Here is a 20,257-nt window from a genome sequence, read left to right on the forward strand (position 1 = left end):
ATAATTGTTAACAAATCAGCCAGATGGACAATTATTGTTGCCTCCCTAATTATGGGAATCTAACAATTCTTTAAAAAATTTGAAGAGTTTTTTTTTTGTAGTTATTTCTTTACTTCTGTAGAGGGATGAGTGTTTCCCAAAACTTTTGAAGTAATAATCCACCACTTCATTTTAACCCAAACTTTAAAGTTAGATGAGAAAGACAAAAATGACAAATTACAACCAAAATGAATACCCTTAATAAGTGAGACTATCGTCTAGTTGCTTATTTAAAGGGAAAATATTATCTGTGGTTAGATATAACTTGAACTCAGCGAAACAAAATGAACAATTACTGATGTTTATCTTGCAGGACTGTGAGATAGTGGAAAACAATATATCCAAAATGTACTGTTTGAGAATTTCAACAGAAAGTGACCTCTTGGGGTCAGCAAGTTTCTATTACAACCATTGGATGTTATGTGCATGCCCAACACCTGATTGGGAGGTATGCCATAAAGCAAATTCGATCCCTCAAACAAACATAAAGGAGGTTCCTAAACTCTACTGTGACTTTGACTGGAGCAACATCCTTTGATAAATTGATAATAAGGCTGACACTTCTGCTGTAAAACAAAAGATGGGCAAGTAGAAATACACGTCATGCATGGTGGAGGATCTCAGATGTTTTGGCTTTGCTTCTTTTTCAAACATCCCAGAAGACTTGTTAGAGTGTATGACATTATGACCTTTCAGAAATGCTATTAGATTTTAAACAAAATCTGATGTGGGTCTTAAAGTGGGTTGTGATTCAAAGTTTTAGCAGCACAATAATCCAAAACACGTGATGAAGTTAACAAGGCAATAGTCAGCCTGCTCATATGGCCATTTCAGATCCCAGAACTGAATTTTAAGGAAAAGCTGCAGGGGTGAGCACAAAAGAATTGAGTGCGAGAAAAGAGGTTGGCAACTATAATTTCATATTGTGAAATTATAGTTGTCCCCAGTACATATATTTACTCAAATTAAAGGTTGAGTTTTTTACACTTTCACTGTAAGATCATACTTCTGAAAAAAAAAATGCAATTCTCGTGAGACATTGTACACATCTTTTTTCGGGGTGCAAGGTGATTTGTCTGTATGAACTCAGTCATCCAAATTGCAGCATTTCAGCACCACGGACAGTTCTGTGCAGTCGTTGGCTGCCTTTTTCTCAGCGGTCTGACAGCTTCTTGTTAACTTTCCAGCTAAAATACAGATAGTTATTGGACGTCACAAAAAACACAACTCTGCAGCATGGATAATATTAATAGTACATTTGTATGGGGTTTATATTTACATATGTCCTGATATACACTGGACCTATATCATGTAAAATGACATGAGATGACATCTGTTGTAAGTAAACGGAATAAAAACAAACGAAATAGATGGAGAATATGGCTCTATTCCCAGGACATCACGCTACCAGGGGGCGGCATAAGTATTTGAAAAAAAAAGAAAAGAAACGTTGCATCAGCTTATCCAGTAAAAATACGCTATATACACAGTTTAAATAAGTTTAAATAAGTACAATAGTGTACACACACACACACACACACACACACACACATATATATATATATATATATATATATATATATATATATATATATATATATATATATATATATAGTTGCAAACCTATTCCTTAGGAAATTACATCTTTACTTCCTGGGGGTGACTGTACCTCCCTGACGTTTAGTGCGCGATGAACCCTTCGGACTAGTTCCCTGATCGCGGTCTGACCAGAAGAGGGCATTCCGCTTCTGCCTGACAAAGTTGCTTTGACAAGCAGACGTGATTAACGGCGGCGTCATGCTGTATTTCAAACCCAGCAGCAGCGAGAGGGAAGGGAACGGATGAGCAGGAAAAAAGAAAAGAAGGGGGGGATGTTTGGATGACTTTCCCGAGAGACTCGTTGACAGCGCTTCACACTCACTTGGGAATAAACCTGCTGCTTACTTTCTTTCGGTGTGCCGCGCAGAACACAGACGAACAAGGTCTTTTACCAGAAAAATATTTATGGGAACTAACGGCCTGCTTTTTTATATCATGCTGACGCTTGTGTGAAGTTCCAGACGGGATTTTCGCGGAATTTCCGTGCGCATGTAAGACTGGCGTGACTTACTTGGATGTGATACTGTTACCGCCTGCGCCAGCTGCAGTGCTCTTTCTGGCTGTTACTTTAAAAAAAAGAAAAGAAAAGAAAAGAAGAAGCTGATTCTTCGCTTTGCTTCTGAGACATGGATAGAGAGTCCTGAAGCCGGATTTCGCAAGCCTTCAATCTGGAGTCGGGAAGTAAATGACATTCTCTGCGGTTCGCTGGGACGGGAATAGGTGCAGAGCTAAACCGGATAAAGCATCGCAGGTCCGGGAGAGTGAAAAAGGGCAGGTGCGCTTTGGAGTCAGCGACTGCGCGGAGAGAGCGGACCGGTGGATTAGGACGGTACCTGCGTGTGCTGTGGAGAGCGCATCATGCGGACTCGGATGTCGCGCACAATGAGCCATTAAAACCTGTAGGCTGGAGCGAAAACTGATAAGCGGATATGGGTAAGTTTTTTTCTTCTTCTTCTTTTAATCTGTTTGCTGAACGTAGGTGGTTGCCTCCATTTTTCACTATGCAGATCAAATTGTTTCTTCTTTCCATAGTAGAAGCTGACGAAAACCGGACGATTGCGTCAAAAAAAATGTCACTTCAAACGCACCGTTCTGAATTTATATTTTTCATTTAAGTGTTTGGAAAAGCTTCTAGCTGCCAGTTAGTCGCAGAGCTGCAATGTGATTTTTTCTCTCTCTCCTGATCTCCATTTTTCTGTCCTTCGCTTTATTAGAAAACTGGCTTTTAAATCACATTTTCAAATAATGCGATTAGAAATTCCGCCCCTAAAATATGCACAAAGCAAATCCGCCTGCTTGTTTTAATTAAAGAACACCCCCTTGTTTTCCTCCGACTAGTTCGGGTGCACGGACGCGCTGATTGATATGGATCTGAATGCAAATGCGCGGCGCATTTTGGAAGTCAGTCAACTTTATAAAACGTGCCTCTGCATAATCATTTATTGTCCTGTTTGTAGGCGCGTCGCACGGATCCTGCTGTCCTGCCTCACACCAAAGCTGTGTGGCTGTGAGAGGACCAGTCGTGCAGGACTCGATTTACCAGATTGATTTTTCATTCAGCAAACCCCATCGTGTTCTGCACCTGCTATCAGCAGACTCAAATTTAGCATAAAGAGCGTAAAGCATGCGTCCAAGTGTGTGTGCTTGGGTGTCTTTCTGTAGCAATGAAACGGGCTATTATGCCACTGTATCTAACCTACCCACTCTTACTCTCACTTCTAATTAGTATTTACCATTTGCCCCTTCTGTTACCCACACGCGTGCGCACTATTCCTTACCCACAGGCCACCCTGTGTCACACTCTTGATCCCCACTGAAAGGGCTTCTGATGAAAAAAAAAAAAAATCCCATTTTGATCAACGCTTTTTAAAAATATATTTCTGCATGATTTCATCTTTTTCGTTCTAGACCTAACCAGTTGCTTGAGTTTAATGGGGGAGTTGTACCATTAATTGTAAAACAGCATGATCTATTGATCCACAGCAGGTTACTGCACCACATCAATATGAACTGTACATACCAGTACACTACAGTCTATAGGAGCTGCAGTTCCTGCACAGGGCCAGGCTTAAGAGGATATGAGCCCCTAGGCTCAAGCCAGTTTCTTTTCTATTTTTAAGCTTGTTGTGATGCCTTATGCACACGTTTCTTTCACTCATTTATCCATCCCAATTCTATGTGTGCATATTATTCACTGCCTTATCAATCAGAAGGTAAGAAGTGGAGCACACCTTGGACAGGTCAACAGCCTATCAAAGAGCTACACATAGATCTACTACACACAGATGAACCATACATGCACACATTTGTACCTGTTCATCTTTTCATAGACCAGTTTTGTACCCACACTTTGGAATTTCATTTCCTCTTGCTCCTATTTCATGTCCGAATGTAAACCATTTTGTACCCGTATAGTTCAAATCATTTTTTTCTTGTTGTCGTGTTATTTACAGATTTAAATTGCCATTAAAATCAAGTCTTGCATGTATTTTAATTCAGTTTTATTTTCTAACTCTTGTGTTACTGGGCCAGCCAAGAATTGCACATAGCCATCTTTTAAAGTATCTCAAATGTAGGTTGAAGCATACTCCATATATTCTATCAATTATTTTGAAAGACCGTTGTTGCTATCTTCCAGTTGGAGTTATTCCCAATTATGCCTAATTTAATCAGTTTAAATATTAATTACCCAAGGTAAAATCCATGATATCGCTGATCTCTTTAATTTAGCACCTGCTCAAAAGTGAAAACACAAATGAATGTTTATTTTGAATTCAACCTCTGCTATTGTAAAATCAACTCTTGTGCTCAAGCCCAAGCTAGTGTAGGCAACCTCCCATTGATAGATATTAAATTTTGGACCCACATGACCATTTCTTTTAATTTAATTATTTCACACATGGTAACATTCCCTTGGAATATATGAGTAGCACAGGAACAATGACCGTGACCAAGGACAGTTTAGTGTAAACAAATCGTCCAAGTGTGTCCAAAATTAGATGATCCAGGGAAGCATGTATAAGGGGATCATGCAAACTGCGTGCAGTTCTTTGTTATTTAACTAGGAGTTATGGATATGTTGCTCCATATTGAAGTTGCTGCAAGTCAGTGATGCAATTTTTTTCACTTCAACATCTCCCATCCAGAAATTGATATCAGGTGATTTGAGTTTTGCTATATATTTTGTTTTCCTGATGGAAGTTGTCATCAGAAGATGGTACACCGTGGTCAGAAACGAATACTCAGGTTGGCCTTGGAGTTTCATTGAATGAGGCTAAGACAGTTAGAGGCTTAATCGTGCCAAGAAGAAAATCCCAGAAGAAAAAGGCTGAACTGGTGCTGAAAGGCAGGGCAAATTCATGATTTTATGTTATTTATATCAAATTCCAATCCTACCAGCTGTATGGTGCAGCTGAAATCAACACTCATTGATTTAAGCTTTTTTTTTTTTCAATCTGTTGTTTTCCAGGTTTGGTAAAAAGAAAACTCGAGCCTCAGTTTTCTGTTGTTAGTTAACAAAGGTGACACCTATATTCTGCTCCTGTAGCCCATTTGATTAAAGGTTTTACAAGTTGTATGTTCAGAGATGTATTCGGCTTATCTTTTTAGGATTTAGTGTTTATTTCATCTTTTGTTGCTTTTTCATCATCTCCAATCAGGCTGGCTATTCTCCTCTAAGCTCTGAGTTATATCTGACCACACCCCACCGCCAATGATTTGTTATCTTCTGTTTTTCAGAACATTTTGTGTAAACTAGAGGGGTGGTTGTGTGTGAAAATGATAGTGAATTTAATTAAATAGTTAGACTATCCATAGGGACTGCCTGACCATTTCTTGATGGTCAATTTGTTCTTCAGCAAGTTGCCTCCATCATGTCTATATACCTAAACACATTGATTTCCTGCCAGGAGATTTTCAGATGAGCTCTTTGTGTTAACAAGCTATTCTACTGATAACGTTACTAGTGAGTGCAAACAGGAAATTCCTACACAGCTGATGTGAAGTGAGTGAAACTGAGGATCACAAAATCCAAACTGTCAATGCAACACACCGTTGTGCATTTTGCTCACAAGTATTTGATGATTGCGCTGTGTTTTAGTCTTCGTTTTTCCGCCAGAATAGCTGATTGTGAGTCTCTTCATTAACAGCATGCAATGCACTTATGTTTCATGGACCATGTCATTAGAGATGTGCCTCACAGGAGGAGGATGTTAAAGAGGAGAGAGAGTACAGAGCTCAGAAATGAATTTAGATGCAAATGACATTTCACACAACCTCTCAGCATCTAAACACAATATGTTTCCTGTTACAGAATCAGTGACCACGGACTACTCTGCACTGTTTAAATGTCCAGACTACTTCAATAGTATCAACAGATGGCTTTCTGCTGGCCTTCCAGCATCACACAGGCAGCACTCTACAAATGTCAGGTGAAGCAGGTGCACAGTGAGATCAACTAGCCCTTTGAGGGCAATATCTCTCCCCTCTGTTTACATTTGGGAAGAAAAAAATCAACTGCTTGTGTGGAATTTCAAAAAGTATCCCAATATTGAGGCATTAATTATTTTTCATAAAGTTTGGGATGAACCACTTCAGTGCCAATTATTAGCTTTTTATTTTTATCTGCACAACCTAATTTCACCCAATTCAGCCAACGTAGTTAGTGTTATGATTTCAAAAAAGATTAAGAAAAGGTCACTTTTGGTTGATTTTAAATCTTTTTTCATCCTGTTTCTTTAGACACTGCCCTTATAGCTTCTAGTGAATAGCAAAGGAGAAGTTAACTGTTTTCTTTTTTGATATTATATTTTAGATCTCAACTGTTGCCTTCTTTTCCAAGAGTTATGTATACTCTGGTGAGTTTCTGTATGTGCTATTTGGCTCTCTGCCCAGGGCATCCTTTTGCTAGGAGGTGGCTCAACCAGGGAAAGTGGAAGAATCAATTTAATCACCCTGCCCAATTTTCTCTTGCTTATTTGCATATTGAGTCAGTGAGAACTGGGTGTGCCCCCATCTCTGAAACACATTGTGTGGTCATGCTTGAACTGGATTATTCTAACAAATAGACCAATAAATAGGTACTTAAACAATCAGCTCTGATGTAGACTTGCATAGTTTTGCTGTGATTCTTGATAAAGGAAGCTGTTGCTAACAGAAGCTCCGATGCCCCTGCTCACAGCAGCATGTTTTGCAATGATTTTGTTGGCTTAAATTGGTTGTGATTGGAATAATCAATATATCCTGTGCACATGGTTCATGGGTGTCAAACAAAATTTAGGTGCATTCCCACCACTTACTGGATCAGAGTGTGTGCATCAGTGGTACCTGTGAGCCAAAATTGAGGGAACTGAGAAAGGTGTAATCACTAAAATTAATCAAGATTTCATGTGTTAATCAGAAGGATGGATAACATCCTGGTTGGTGGAAAGTCATGACAGAGTCTCTCTGACCCATCTTATCAAAACAAGTTTGGACTGAACTGTAAATGCATGTTAGTAACTAGGCAACCACATAGAAATGGTACAGGCTTCTCTAATTTAGGCCCTGAATTGCAGATTGAGATCAAAATTACTATAGTTACAAAATTCAGGTAATTGGAAGACAGCTGTTTGATTTCACTGTTTGTGTAAACCCAGCTTGATAACGTCCTAATTCATAGATGTTCCTGAATATAGTTTATTTCCTGTGATAAAAAAAAAAAATAATAATAATAATAAAAAATGTCTTTTCTGTCATTGCTAATCGACAGTGTGCTGTGTTACAGTTACCTATATTGGCGCGTGCGGAGTCACTGGAGGTGACATTAATGCTATGTTCTATATAACAGTGCTAATATCAGACAAACTTTGGCAGGAATACGACCTGAGCGTATTTCTGTACAATCACGATCATAATCCTTCCTGTGTAGTTCCACCTGACAAGACTAGGAAGCACAAGGAAGCAACAAAATGACAGTATTTTCAAGCTTTTGTTTCATCGGTTCTGGCTTGGCCGGCTTTGGTATGATCCCACAGATAATTGGAGACTAATGAGTTGGCATAGGCTGATTTGGGGACATCCATCCTTATGTTTTAGGCGGCTGTCCAGCCTCTATGGAGTCAAGACGGAATCTGATAGCAGTTTTGTCAATGACAGGCAGCAAATAGCAATGAGCCACTCATGTGCGCTCAAAGTGCACCAGTTAGTGAGTCCATTTGCCAAGTTATTAAGCTGCATTTGGTTTTATTTTAGGTCAGCAGTAAAGTGCACTTACTCTTTCTATGTGTTAGGGTTGAGAGGCAGAAATAACCATCTTCTGCTGCTGAGGACAGCAGGGCTGTCTGCTTTATAACAAAGCATAGCGCACATGCCTTTAGACAAACTTAAGCTTTTATTATCCATGCCCAGAAAGCATTGGATTACAAGAAATAACTGTAGAAGGTAAAGTGGTAAAATAATAAGCTTTGAAGCATATAATTCTAAAAATGTTTAACATAAAAGATGGATTTTAGCAAAAGAAAGAAGGGAAACCATACAGTACATTCAAAAAATATTAATAACTCTTGAATTTATATTGCAGTATGGAACTGCAATATATTCCAGTGGGATTTTATGTGATAGACCAATAACAAATTGTGTATATTTATTAAGTAAACAATAAATATATTCCAGTGGGATTTTATGTGATAGACCAATACAAAGTTGTGTATATTTATTAAGTAAACAATAAATATATTCCAGTGGGATTTTATGTGATAGACTAAAAATTGTGTATATTTATTAGGTAAACAATAAATATATTCCAGTAGGATTTTATGTGATAGATCAATACCAAGTTGATCTATATTTATTATTTATTAAGTAAACAATAAATATATTCCAGTAGGATTTTATGTGATAGACCAATACCAAGTTGTGTATATTTATTAGGTAAACAATAAATATATTCCAGGGGGATTTTATGTGATAGATCAATGTAAAGCTGTCTCTACATTTCTTAAATAAACAAAATAAATCTGAAACGTTTGGTGTGCTTCGTGAAACTACCACAACTTACTGCAAATGCGTCTGCAAATTAGACATTTGAAACTTTGTACATTCTTCTTTCAAACTATTAGTCAAGCTCAGTCAGCTGGAGAGCCTACATGACTGCACATTTTAAAGTTTTTGCACAGATGTTGCTTGAATTTATGTAGGTTTACTTGAATATTCTACCACTTGAATAGGTTTTGATTAAAGCTATCCCATTTGCAGTTCTGATTTCATGTTGAGGCTTTTCAACCCAATCTCAAATCTTTTCAAATTCTGATGTTTCCTATGGCAGCCATTCAGGGGTGATTAAAGGCTTGCTCATACAGGGATTTAGCCAAAGCTCCTCCTAGGAACTGCACTCTCCAGCTGAGCTTCTGCATGACAAATCACCCCTCCACTGCACTTTCCCTACACAGTTCCACCAGACTAGTGGCAGCAGCAATTAGCCAACACCTAGTGGAACTGTGCATGTGCTGAGCTCATCATATGAACTACTTCTCAGTCCAATGCTCCTAAGAATGGTCATTGTGGAGAAGAACTGTTATGATGATGTGCTGAAGGCAGAATGTTGGAAATAGGAACTTCTTAAAGAGACAGAGAGCAATTTCAAAGTATACATTTTTTTAAGCTATTTTTGACTTATAGTCAAGACGCATAGTCTTAATAACAACTGAAGTAGTTTACTTGATTGTGGTATAAAATGGCACTATACACCTGAAAAATACATAAATACTCCCTATAAATTTTGATCGCATCTGACTGTATTTCTCTTGTCAACTATGTGATTGTCATTCACTGCAAGCAGGAGCTCTAATGGCTACACTTGAAACTGTACCCACATACTCACACTTGCTGTGTGTATTCTGTGAACTGTGCCGACTATGCACACACTGTGCACTGTCCTTCATTTACAACAATCAAATTAAATCAAACTGGTTTGAATACAAATGCACCTGACATTGACTTTTTATTCGTGAAAACCTTGAAAGACCATCAGTAATTTTCTTTCCACTTCACAAATTGTCGCTACCTCATGTCGTTCTAGCTCAATGTACAACACATTGAATTGGGGGCAAAATGCAAAAAAAGTTTTTGCCAGTTACTGTAGATAATGACTTCAGATGGGAATAAATAAAAGTTGCAAAGGAATAAAAAATACTTTTTTTTTTTTAAATCCATGCTCAAAAATAGGTTTTGAGTTACAAAAACATCCTGATGGCTGCAGGGTTCAAGGGCATGCAAAATTTAATGTGTGCTAGATGAAAGGAGAAATTTCTTTCAAATGAAGCAGCAAAAAAAAAAAAAAATAGTAATGATGAAAAGGACCTCAGCTGGGAGGTAATAGAGACAAAAACCCTTTGAGTGACACCTAGGAGGGTGACTTGTGCTGCTTTGTGAATAAGATTAGAGGAAGGAGTGGGGAAGAAGATGGCCTACAGAGGCCTTAGCTCATAGATGTCTCATTAAACTGCATGCCATGTCAGTCAGAGGCAAAGGGGTGTTTTGTGAGCCAGCCTCAATCTGTAGGTAATCCAGGAGTCACTTCTAATAAAGCAACCATACTTTGCAAATGGGAAGAATGCAGAGTAGAAGTCTTGTCTTGTGCGTCCTCGTGGGATGCAAGGCTGAGCGAAAGTTCACATTCATGTTTAGTGGAAATTGCCCACATATTTTAGTCCACTCTTGAACATGCATTTGGTTCTAAGTATTTTAAATAGACATGAGAGATTATGCACTACCATTTGTCTGCATCACTTTTCTTACCTTGTCTCCTTTTAGATTTTGATATGCATTATACACCTTAGACAAAAATAAATTGACTACTCTCACAAATCTTGCGATCCTCATCTTTCAATCTCTACAGTGTGTATGTTAAAGTAGCACAATTGTTGGACCTAGAATGAAGAAATATGATGGATGGAGCTGTTGGTATAATCAATAGCCAGCACAAATTATCTTTGCGGCTCCACAGTTCCCTCCATCTGTAAGGGATGATGAAAGAATCTTCTGAAAACAAACACTAAGTGTTTCTCTTTCAATCACACTGCAAGACACAGACAAATACACATACAATCCCCATATGGGATCGGCAGATGCTTGGCAATGAACTAAATGGCTATGTTAGACACCATATGCTGTATGATGCCTCTCAGCCACACTATGTTAGGCACTTACATCTGACAAATCCCCAGAAGATTATTGAGATTCCACAAAATCGAAGTTATGCCTTTGACTGGAATAGAGGTATTCCCAAAGTCTGGAGATTTCCATGTTTCAAAGTTTATCATCAGTGTAACATACTAAAAATATGGCACGTTCAGTTTGGACTCATGGTAGTACCTGTCACCATATTTTAATCTAATTAGAAGATAGATCACTTCTATCTTCATGTATTAATCTTATCTCAGTCTGATCATGGCAATAAATTTCATACTTGATATTGCCTTGAGAAGCAGACTGAGGTGAGCATTCTCTCATGCTATCTATTCCAGGGGAAATCAATGTATCTTAATGACAGATCATTAGTTGCTGGGCAAAAGGGAGAGATGAATGGGGGAATTTTAAGTGGAAACCACTGATTCCAAGCTAATAAATAAACAGGTTTGTTGAAGGAAGTTACATACCCCTTTTTGTTATCGTTATACCACAAATCATTATTTTGATGTTTTACCTAAACTTCAAACCCTGTTGAACTATTTTCATATTTTGTCACCTTAATACCCACTCACCTCAATGGATTTTATTGGCATTTTACATGATAGACATATATAAATTTAATAAACCAACACAAAACACAAAGACAAAGTTTGCTGTGCATTTCTATTCAATCAACTTATACTTTGAAATCCCTACTTATTTCCATACTATCCTCCAATATTCATCAAATTAATTTACTTCACATGTGTGCAAACCACAGCTATATGTTTTCTTTTAAACAATGTGATGGAAACTGTGTATCATCCTCACAACATTATGGTGCTTCTGCTTTTCCCCATGATCTTATCATTTTTGTCGTGTCTGGTGTGTTCTTCATTCTGCAGGATGCTGTTTGTTTGCTAATGTTCTTTAGCAAACGTCTGAGGCCTTCACAGAACAAAAAACAAAATAATTGAAAAAAAGCATTTGTCTTAATTACATTTTAAATGTGCTACTTTGTTTTTGTCCAAAACATAAAATCCTACTAAATCCACTAAAGTTAGTCATTGTAAGGTAATTAAATGTAAAAGAAAATATATGTATGCCAGCTACTGTGTCTTGTTTCTATGGGATTATGCCTTCCCTTTCTCCAAGCTCCAACCCTTATGAAAACTAAAATGTACATTCCAGTTTAATGCTCTTTCTAATTCCAAGTCTGCTGGATTTATCTTTCAAGTCCTAAATATTTAATTAATCTTAGAACTAATCCTACAACTAAACTTAAAAATGATGAACACCCTCGGTCCATATTTTCTGGTTTCTTCATCAGTTTCTCTGTCACTGCAGTAGTGTAATAAATGTAATTCACACACTTGAATTTCAGGCTCCAAATTTGTCATGGCCAGCTCTTACAGTGTATCTTCACAAGCGGCTCGTGTTCATTATTCCTACAGTTTTGTTAAATTGCTGAATTTCTAAGAAAAGTGCACTTGATGGTACTTTATCACACCAAGAATCCTAAAGCCTTCCTTGGGATCTGCAGGTGCAGCAACCAGGGTGTAAAATGTAGCTGTTCTTAATAAAGGAACACCTGTACACCAGCTTACCTGAACAACCATTAATGCAGACATGTGGGATCAGTACTCAACACAGAATCAAAAAAAAGACAGGGACTTTTGTTAAAGTACATGTTGAATACACAAATCTGAGATATGTTGTATTATTATACTAAATTCTGTTTTGAGTATATTTATGTTTACTAACTATTCATGTGAAAAAGTTCAGATTTTTCTGAGTAGTTTTATATGCTTTATTGAACTAAAATCAGGAGTATAAAATGTGTGTTTTTGAAAAGGTTTTCTGAACTTCTGTTCATGTGAACACCTTTCACCAAATTCCATGGCATCCACTGTTTTGTCTCCTCTGTAGTAAATATAGCCCGACAATCAATGCAGCATAACGTTTCCAGAGTCATATCTTCATCCATATTTGGAGTTACTCTTTCCAAAAGCAATCACAGTGCCAATTGCAGAAGCAGATCAGTCATGGAGAGTGAAATTTTACTCAGCACAGAAAAAAATCAGCATGAAAGGAGTGATAGTTGTGTCTACAGTCCTGGAGGCGTTTCAATTTAGACTCCAGTCATTTCATGTTTAACCAAACCAAAGCAGAACAGATTCAGTCTGAATCATTACTTTTTGCTTTTCACTGGTCCAAAAACATCACTATATCCCCAGAGGAATGGAATTTCACAACACCTCTCTGCAGAATCAAACAACTACCTGAAAGCCAGTTTTGTGGATTAGCGTGGGCATGAAGTTCAGCAAGCGAGTGTGTGTGTGTGTGTTGTCTTGTGTTTTGCATTCTCAAGACTCCTAAGAAGAAAGTCTGTGAGGTTAGGCTCTGGCATTTTGATGAAGCCAAGTTGAAATATCTTATTTCAGGCATGTGATAAATGAGGAGTTTAGGTACAGCTATTTGGATTGTATTTCAAGATATTTCTATATCTTGGTCTTAAAAAGTCAACTGAGTAAAAGTCTTAAATTCATTTTAAGGACATTGAAAAGTTTTAAATATTAAACATTTTAATAGATTTTAAATTTCATTTAGCTGTACAATTGTACCATTGTTCATTCATTGCTTCTTTCATCATTTTTGTGTAAATTCTGGCTTTATTTCTGAGACAAAAATACAGGTCTTATAATGCAGGGTAGCAAGCAACCTTTTCTGAAATATTTCATTTAAAAATTCTGCTCCTGAAGCTACCTTGTTTTAGTAGGTAGTTTCAGTAGGTGGTAATTAAAATCACCACATCCTTTATCCTGGTAAGCTGTTTACAAGAATGGCAATGAAGATTACTATACACTGCAACATGGTATTGAAGGTTTCAACTATTTTTAAATTAAAAAGCTGCATTTAGGTTTCAATTATTTAACAATGCTGTTTCAATTCATATTTCCTTTTCAAACTGAGTCAAATAATGGTCCTGGATTTGACAATATTTCTTGTCAATTTATATTCTCTTTTACATCTTTTGCAAGCTTTCCAGAGCCTGCTCATGAGAACCAACCCTAGAGCATGCTTACTGGTTGTAGACATGTTGTTTGTGGTGATGTGCAGTAGTTGGTTTAGTCTGATGAAAAATAAGTTTACATTTAGATTCAGACCATAAAACCTTTCAGTTTATATTTAAATATGGTTAGACAATTATTGTGTTTTTATCTTGTCATTCCACCTTACATCTTCAGTGGTTGTAGGTCTCTTTGGTGACTTGCAGTGGCAGTCTTCCTCTTGTCTGGCCACTTAGTTTGGGAGAGCAAGTCTCATTTAAAGTCTTTTTTTCAACATGTTCCCTATCTGTGCTGCTTTCATCAACTAGCCAATTTATTGAATTTAATAAAATGTAAATGTTGCTATTTTTGCTTTAATGTCTTATGATGATGTGGGTTTTACCCCTGTTGTTCTCTACCGGCTCCCTTGGTATTTCCACCTCACTTTAATGCTAAGCGCATCTGGTACATTGTATGTATTCTGGATCTTTACACATTCTCTACTCTGGTAATATTTATAGGACTGTCTATGGGGCATATTAACTCTGCCTGCACATGGACTCACATTTAGCTGGTTTTGCTTTTGAGCTGAAAGAATGGGCTTCCTGCTATTCAGGGACTTGTTATGCCATAAAAATTTTTCTTCTTCCTCCTATTTTGGGTTGAATTTATTCCCCAGTTATTAGTGATTTAGCACAGTTCCAAAAATCACATTTCTTTGTTGGTGTTACATTTTAGCCTTTGTATGCTTTTCTGAAAAAACTTAAACAGTCCAAATTTGTAGGAAAAGATTCTTGGATTGAATTCAAATGTTTTAGCCAAGATGATCAAGACAACTTATCTCATCTCAGTGTTCGTAAGAGTCTCTTTTGTTTTATTGTCTTTGTCTTTTGGAAACAAATGAGGTCACAGGGACAAGTGCTTGCAATGAAGTTTAAGCATTTGAATGAAAAAGTATTTATTCAGTAAAATAAATATATTTTAATCACATTATTGGAAAGTAAACATTATCTTATTTTCTAACCTTCCTTTTCTTTCCTTTATTCTTTTACTTTTAGGCTCTGCTCTGCAGCGTCGCTGGCTATTGTTCCAACTCCTGATGCAGGTGTGGCTAGCGGCAAATCCATCTCTAAGTGATCGCCACTGCCCTAAGAGTTGTCGCTGTGATGGAAAAATTGTCTACTGTGAGTCAAGCGCCTTTCGTGATGTCCCCAAGAACCTTTCAGGAGGCTGTGAGGGCCTGTCGCTGCGGTACAACAGCCTCTCCAGTCTTCGCGCAGGACAGTTTGTTGGCCTCAACCACCTTATTTGGCTCTACTTGGACCATAATTACATTGCCTCTGTGGATGCAATGGCATTCCAGGGGGTCCGCAGGCTTAAAGAACTGATTCTAAGTTCGAACAAGATCACATCGCTCCATAATACAACATTTCATCCTGTCCCTAACTTGCGGAATTTGGACTTGTCATACAATAAACTGCAAGCCTTGCAACTTGGGCAATTCCAAGGGTTACGCAAACTTCTTAGTCTTCACATACGATCTAATTCACTAAAAACTCTCCCAATGCGTCTTTTTCAAGATTGCAGAAATCTTGAATTCCTTGATCTTGGTTACAATCGCCTCCGGAGTATCACTCGAAATGCACTTTCTGGACTTGTCAAACTCACTGAGTTGCATTTGGAGCACAATCAGTTCTCCAAGATCAATTTTTCCCATTTTCCTCGACTTTACAATCTACGAGCTCTTTACCTGCAGTGGAATCGCATTCGATCAATGAGCCAGGGCCTGACTTGGACCTGGGCCTCTGTCCAAAAACTGGATCTGTCAGGGAATGAACTGGCAGAAGTGGATCCCGTAGTTTACCAATGCTTACCAAACCTGCAGACTCTCAACCTAGACTCTAATAAGCTGACAAATGTTTCTCAGGAGGTTGTTGATGCTTGGATCTCACTAACCATGATTAGTTTAGCAGGAAATGTTTGGGACTGTAGCCCTGCCATTTGTCCTCTTGTGGCTTGGCTGAGAAATTTTAGAGGGGCAAAAGAGACCACAATGATTTGTGCCTCTCCCAAGAAAGCTCAAGGAGAGAAAGTGATGGATGCGATTGAAGCATTTGGGGTTTGCCAATCCCAGCAAGGGCCAGTACTCACAGTGAACATTACTCCAAACCTATCCAGGGTCCCTGTACAGACAGAATATAACCCATCTGTTCTGGCTTTGACAACTAGCTCGGGAAAGAGATCTGAGGGATCTCTTTGGGGTCCTACTTCATTGGCAGTTACCCCACCTGTTGCACTTCCTCCAGAGCAAGACTTAGAACCTGTCTCCTTCCATAAGATTGTGGCTGGAAGTGTTGCCCTGTTTCTGTCCGTTGCAGTGATCCTCTTGGTAATTTATGTGTCCTGGAAGCGCTACCCTAATAGCGTGAAACAGCTCCAGGAGCACTCTGCCGCGGCTCGCAAGCGTCGCAAGAAACCCCGAGAGACGGAGCGCACCCTTAGCTCCCCTCTGCAGGAGTACTATGTGGACTACAAGCCCAACAATTCTGAGGCCATGGATGTGCTCGTCAATGGAACTGGACCGTGCACCTACACCATCTCAGGCTCCCGAGAATGCGAGGTATGACACACTACTAACACTACGCTCAAATTAATTGAATAAAATGATGGCACAAGCAATTCTTTTGCTTGTAACACAATACTTCATGTTTTAAGATGGGTGTTTCACCTAAACCCAATCTCTTCTCACATGCAGTGTTTGCTATGTCACAGAACAGCATATAAATACAGACAAAATGAAAGTTATTGTCACACTACATGTTCTATGGTTTGTGCTATTTGACTTTGTTTTTTTTTTTTGTTTTTTTTTTTTTTATTTTTAGCTTATTTATCTCCTTGTTTGGATTTCACAAGCTTTTTCTTTGTGTTGTTTTTTCAGTATTTTTATAGAACCATTTTTTGTCACAATTAAAACTTAAAGACGGCACCTACATGCTGGATGTGAATGACAGTAGTACTCTTTTTCCCACTAAATGGAGCTTCCTCAGAGCAAATGACTTCACACTTTTTCTTGACACAGCTATGACTCAAGATAGTTGTTGAAAAGCTTTGCAGTCCCCCAACAGCATTGCCTTTCAGCTTTCCTTTCTTCCCTTTTATACTATTGCTGTAGTTACTTGCTTGTTTGCTCACTTGCCTAATTGATTAGTCAAGCATAAACTGAAATGAATACTTTCACTGGCCGTTGACACTTAAATTCACATTCATGGAGGTAGGGAAAAAAAGTATTTGTTGCACACAGACAGAAACAGTCTTTGATAGTCCTTAAAGGAGTGTGAATCCTTTGAAATGTTTTACACACAGCTAAGTGATTTTCTTCAAAAAAAGTATTTACACACCACATCAATGCTGGAATAACACATTTCTCTTCTTGCTTTCACTTACTCTCCTCTTGTGTACTTGACCCGCAGTATAAGGATAAGGTAAACCTCTTATTCCAAGAAATACTTACCTCTGATTTTCCAGGTTACATTTTACATTTATTCACTGATCACATTAGAATTGTGATTATTGTGCCTTTAGCTCATTTACCACCTATGTTGTGGTTGGGCTGCACAGTGGCGCAGTTGGTAGCACTGTTACCTTGCAGCAAAAAGGTCCTGGGTTCGATTCTCAGGCCGGGGTCTTTCTGCTTGGTTTGCATGTTCTCCCTGTGCATGTGCGGGTTCTCTCCGGGTACTCCGGCTTCCTCCCACAGTCCAAAACTGTCAGGTTAATTGGTCTCTCTAAATTCTCCCGAGGTGTGAGAATTTGCCATGTACAAAGTGAAGAAATGTAGTTTCATTTCTCATCTATTTGGTGTGTAGTAACCATGCGGTAATTGTGATTATCCACAGATGTCCAGGGGTATCCGGTAAAGGCAGTAAATGCGGCTTCTACCAGCTGCTGTGATTTAGCTGCCTCATTGATGTTTTATGTATTCTTTTTACAATAGTTTTTGTTGAAGTTTCTACAGCTGCACTCTGTCAGCGTTGTCTGACAAGTGTGGCTTGATGTTGTAAAATCGCCCTGAATTAGCATCTTTGCTAGTGTCAGCGAAAATGTGCTTTGCTCGAAGATGGTCTTTTAAACACTTTGCGTTTTGGTGAAAACAGAATTTATTGTTGCAATATGTGCATACCACCTTGATTTTATCCACAGCTCTATAAGGGAGTTTTATCAAGCTACATTTGGTGCTGAGCACACCAGTTTGACTCAACTTGCTCATCTTTTCACTCGCATTTGCGACTTTGCGTTGTTGACCAAAACTGTGCGATTCATTGTTGTGAATCAGGTTGCCCTCTACAGGAGAGAGGACATAATAGGTTATGCAATTCATTTGCATTATATAATATTATCACATTAAACTTTTTAGATCAGTCGCATGCATGTGTCAATGTTTTCAACCTTAGCATAAATTTAGGCTTTACTTTGCTGTTCTAGTTAGTTGCTCACCTGCTTTCTAAATTTAGCACTTTGCTTTGAAAAGTTGTGAAATGTAATGACTGCTTTAACTGAATCTCTACAACTCTTCATTACATGTACAGCTGTGTAAGCAATGTAGAGTCAGTCACACACAGACAAGCAGCTTCAGTCTGTCTTTTAACTGTGAACATCATTGTGAAGTAAAACACGCTTCGATTGTTAGAGAAAAAACAATTGATCAAAAATGTTGTGTGGGCAGCCTGTGCTATAACTTTGCAAGCCGTGGACAGAAAAATGCTTTAGTTTAGAGTTTTGGAGGTTAGGGTCTCTAACATTAATCATTTAAAATTGTCATCATCAAATCTGGTGACAAACCTAATTATTAATATATGAAATATTTTGTAGGTGGAGGCATATATGCACTAATAAAAATTGTTTGGCTGCAGTTCATTGCATACAAGACTATGTCACTTTCCAATTAAATTGTTTAGTTTTCAATAGACTTTATTTCATAGTCTTAGATAATAGGTAAATCACGATGGGCACATATAACTATTGTTGAAATTATTAGTTCAAGGTCATTGTATTAATTGTAATGATCTTCGCTTGAAGAATCAGACAGTTTCTTATCATTGGCATTTGGATGAATCAAGGCCTTTTCTCAGTTGATTATGGTACAACCACTTCACAACATTTTTTCATTTAATGTGACAGACCACCATGAAGTAGCATGTAGTTGTAAAGTGAAATTCTTCACTAATAAAATTCTGAAAGGTTTGGCCAGAAGAATGGGTTCAGTCCCCTTTTATCCTCAATACCTCTAAAGAAAATTCTGTGCAACCAGTTGTCATATATAGCATTAATTGAATAAAATGTAATCTCAAGGCTCTTTTTAAAAAACACCAATTTATATACAGAGATATATAGTCAATTCAATCAAAATATACAGAAAGATTCAAAACTAATAACCTCTGAATTTGGCTCTACTTTTGGAAGGTATTTAAAATACAAACATTATTTCCTTATGAACACCTACTTTGCATCATCCCCAAAAGTTCACTCTTTTATTCTTCTATTTTTGCATACAAATACTTGGCTGTGCACCATGTGGATGTTGTCTACTGTGGTTTGGGTCGCCTTTTAATCAGCTCTTATCGAATCCCAAGGATAGAGATGGGCAACTCTGGTCTTAAAGGGCTGTTGTTCAGCTTGTCTTAAATGTCGTCCTGCTCCAAACAATTGTTTCACATCACTTCACACTATCACTTTGTTCTACAGGGACCTAATAATTTATCTCAGATAGAACAGACAAAAATAGAAAACATGCAGCAGAATTGCTAACTCCTGAAGTAACGTTTCCAATCTTAAGGGAGTTATTAATTCCAGGATTTACATTTAGGTCTTATGTTGTGCAAAATATAGTATTAAACTACAGTAAGTGAAATCAGCTCACAATAAACATCTTAACTCATCTCAGCCTTCCTTTTTATTGTATAGTCTTTTGCAGATACTCTTGAAAATACACCTTGTCTTTCCTTATCTGTCCTTCCCTCTCACCTTACAAAATGGTGGAATGGTAAGACAGGAGCTATCCATCAGGAGTCCACGAAGTCCTGAGTTCATCTCAGAATGTGCTCTGATCTTGTTTCTACATTTTGTTGCCTTAGCGTAGACATAAATCACTGGACAGAACATGGCAGCGCTTGCAGCACTCTGCCCACCTCGCAGCATTGCTTCCGCTTTTCGCCGTTAGGTACGTAGCAGCTTATGTTCATTCATCCTTGAGCAGGAGTTTCGTATTCCTCCTCTGTCACTTTTACCATTCTATTCAATCTGGATTTTTGTGCCAGAGTATATAGCAACCTCTTCATATTATTGTCCTTGCTCTCTCAGGTCCACTTGCCTCAATGTTTGACAACCTTTTTAGTGAAATATCAGAAGATAGTGGAATCCTCATT

At 38.0% G+C, this 20,257-nt stretch overlaps 1 protein-coding gene across 1 annotated transcript in view; it reads left to right on the plus strand.

Annotated features, from left to right (window-relative positions):
- Positions 1-1,794: 1,794 nt before the first annotated feature.
- LOC102233750 (leucine-rich repeat transmembrane neuronal protein 4-like) overlaps positions 1,795-20,257 on the plus strand; it is a 116,983-nt gene continuing 98,520 nt past the window's right edge. Inside the window, exons 1-2 of the mRNA XM_005799672.3 lie at positions 1,795-2,571; positions 14,894-16,455. Coding sequence (XP_005799729.2) covers positions 2,568-2,571; positions 14,894-16,455 — 1,566 coding nt within the window. The 5' untranslated portion in view covers positions 1,795-2,567. The remainder of the gene's footprint in view (positions 2,572-14,893; positions 16,456-20,257) is intronic.

The sequence above is a fragment of the Xiphophorus maculatus genome, chromosome 8 (genome assembly GCF_002775205.1).
Source record: "Xiphophorus maculatus strain JP 163 A chromosome 8, X_maculatus-5.0-male, whole genome shotgun sequence".
Classification (NCBI taxonomy): Eukaryota; Metazoa; Chordata; class Actinopteri; order Cyprinodontiformes; family Poeciliidae; genus Xiphophorus; species Xiphophorus maculatus.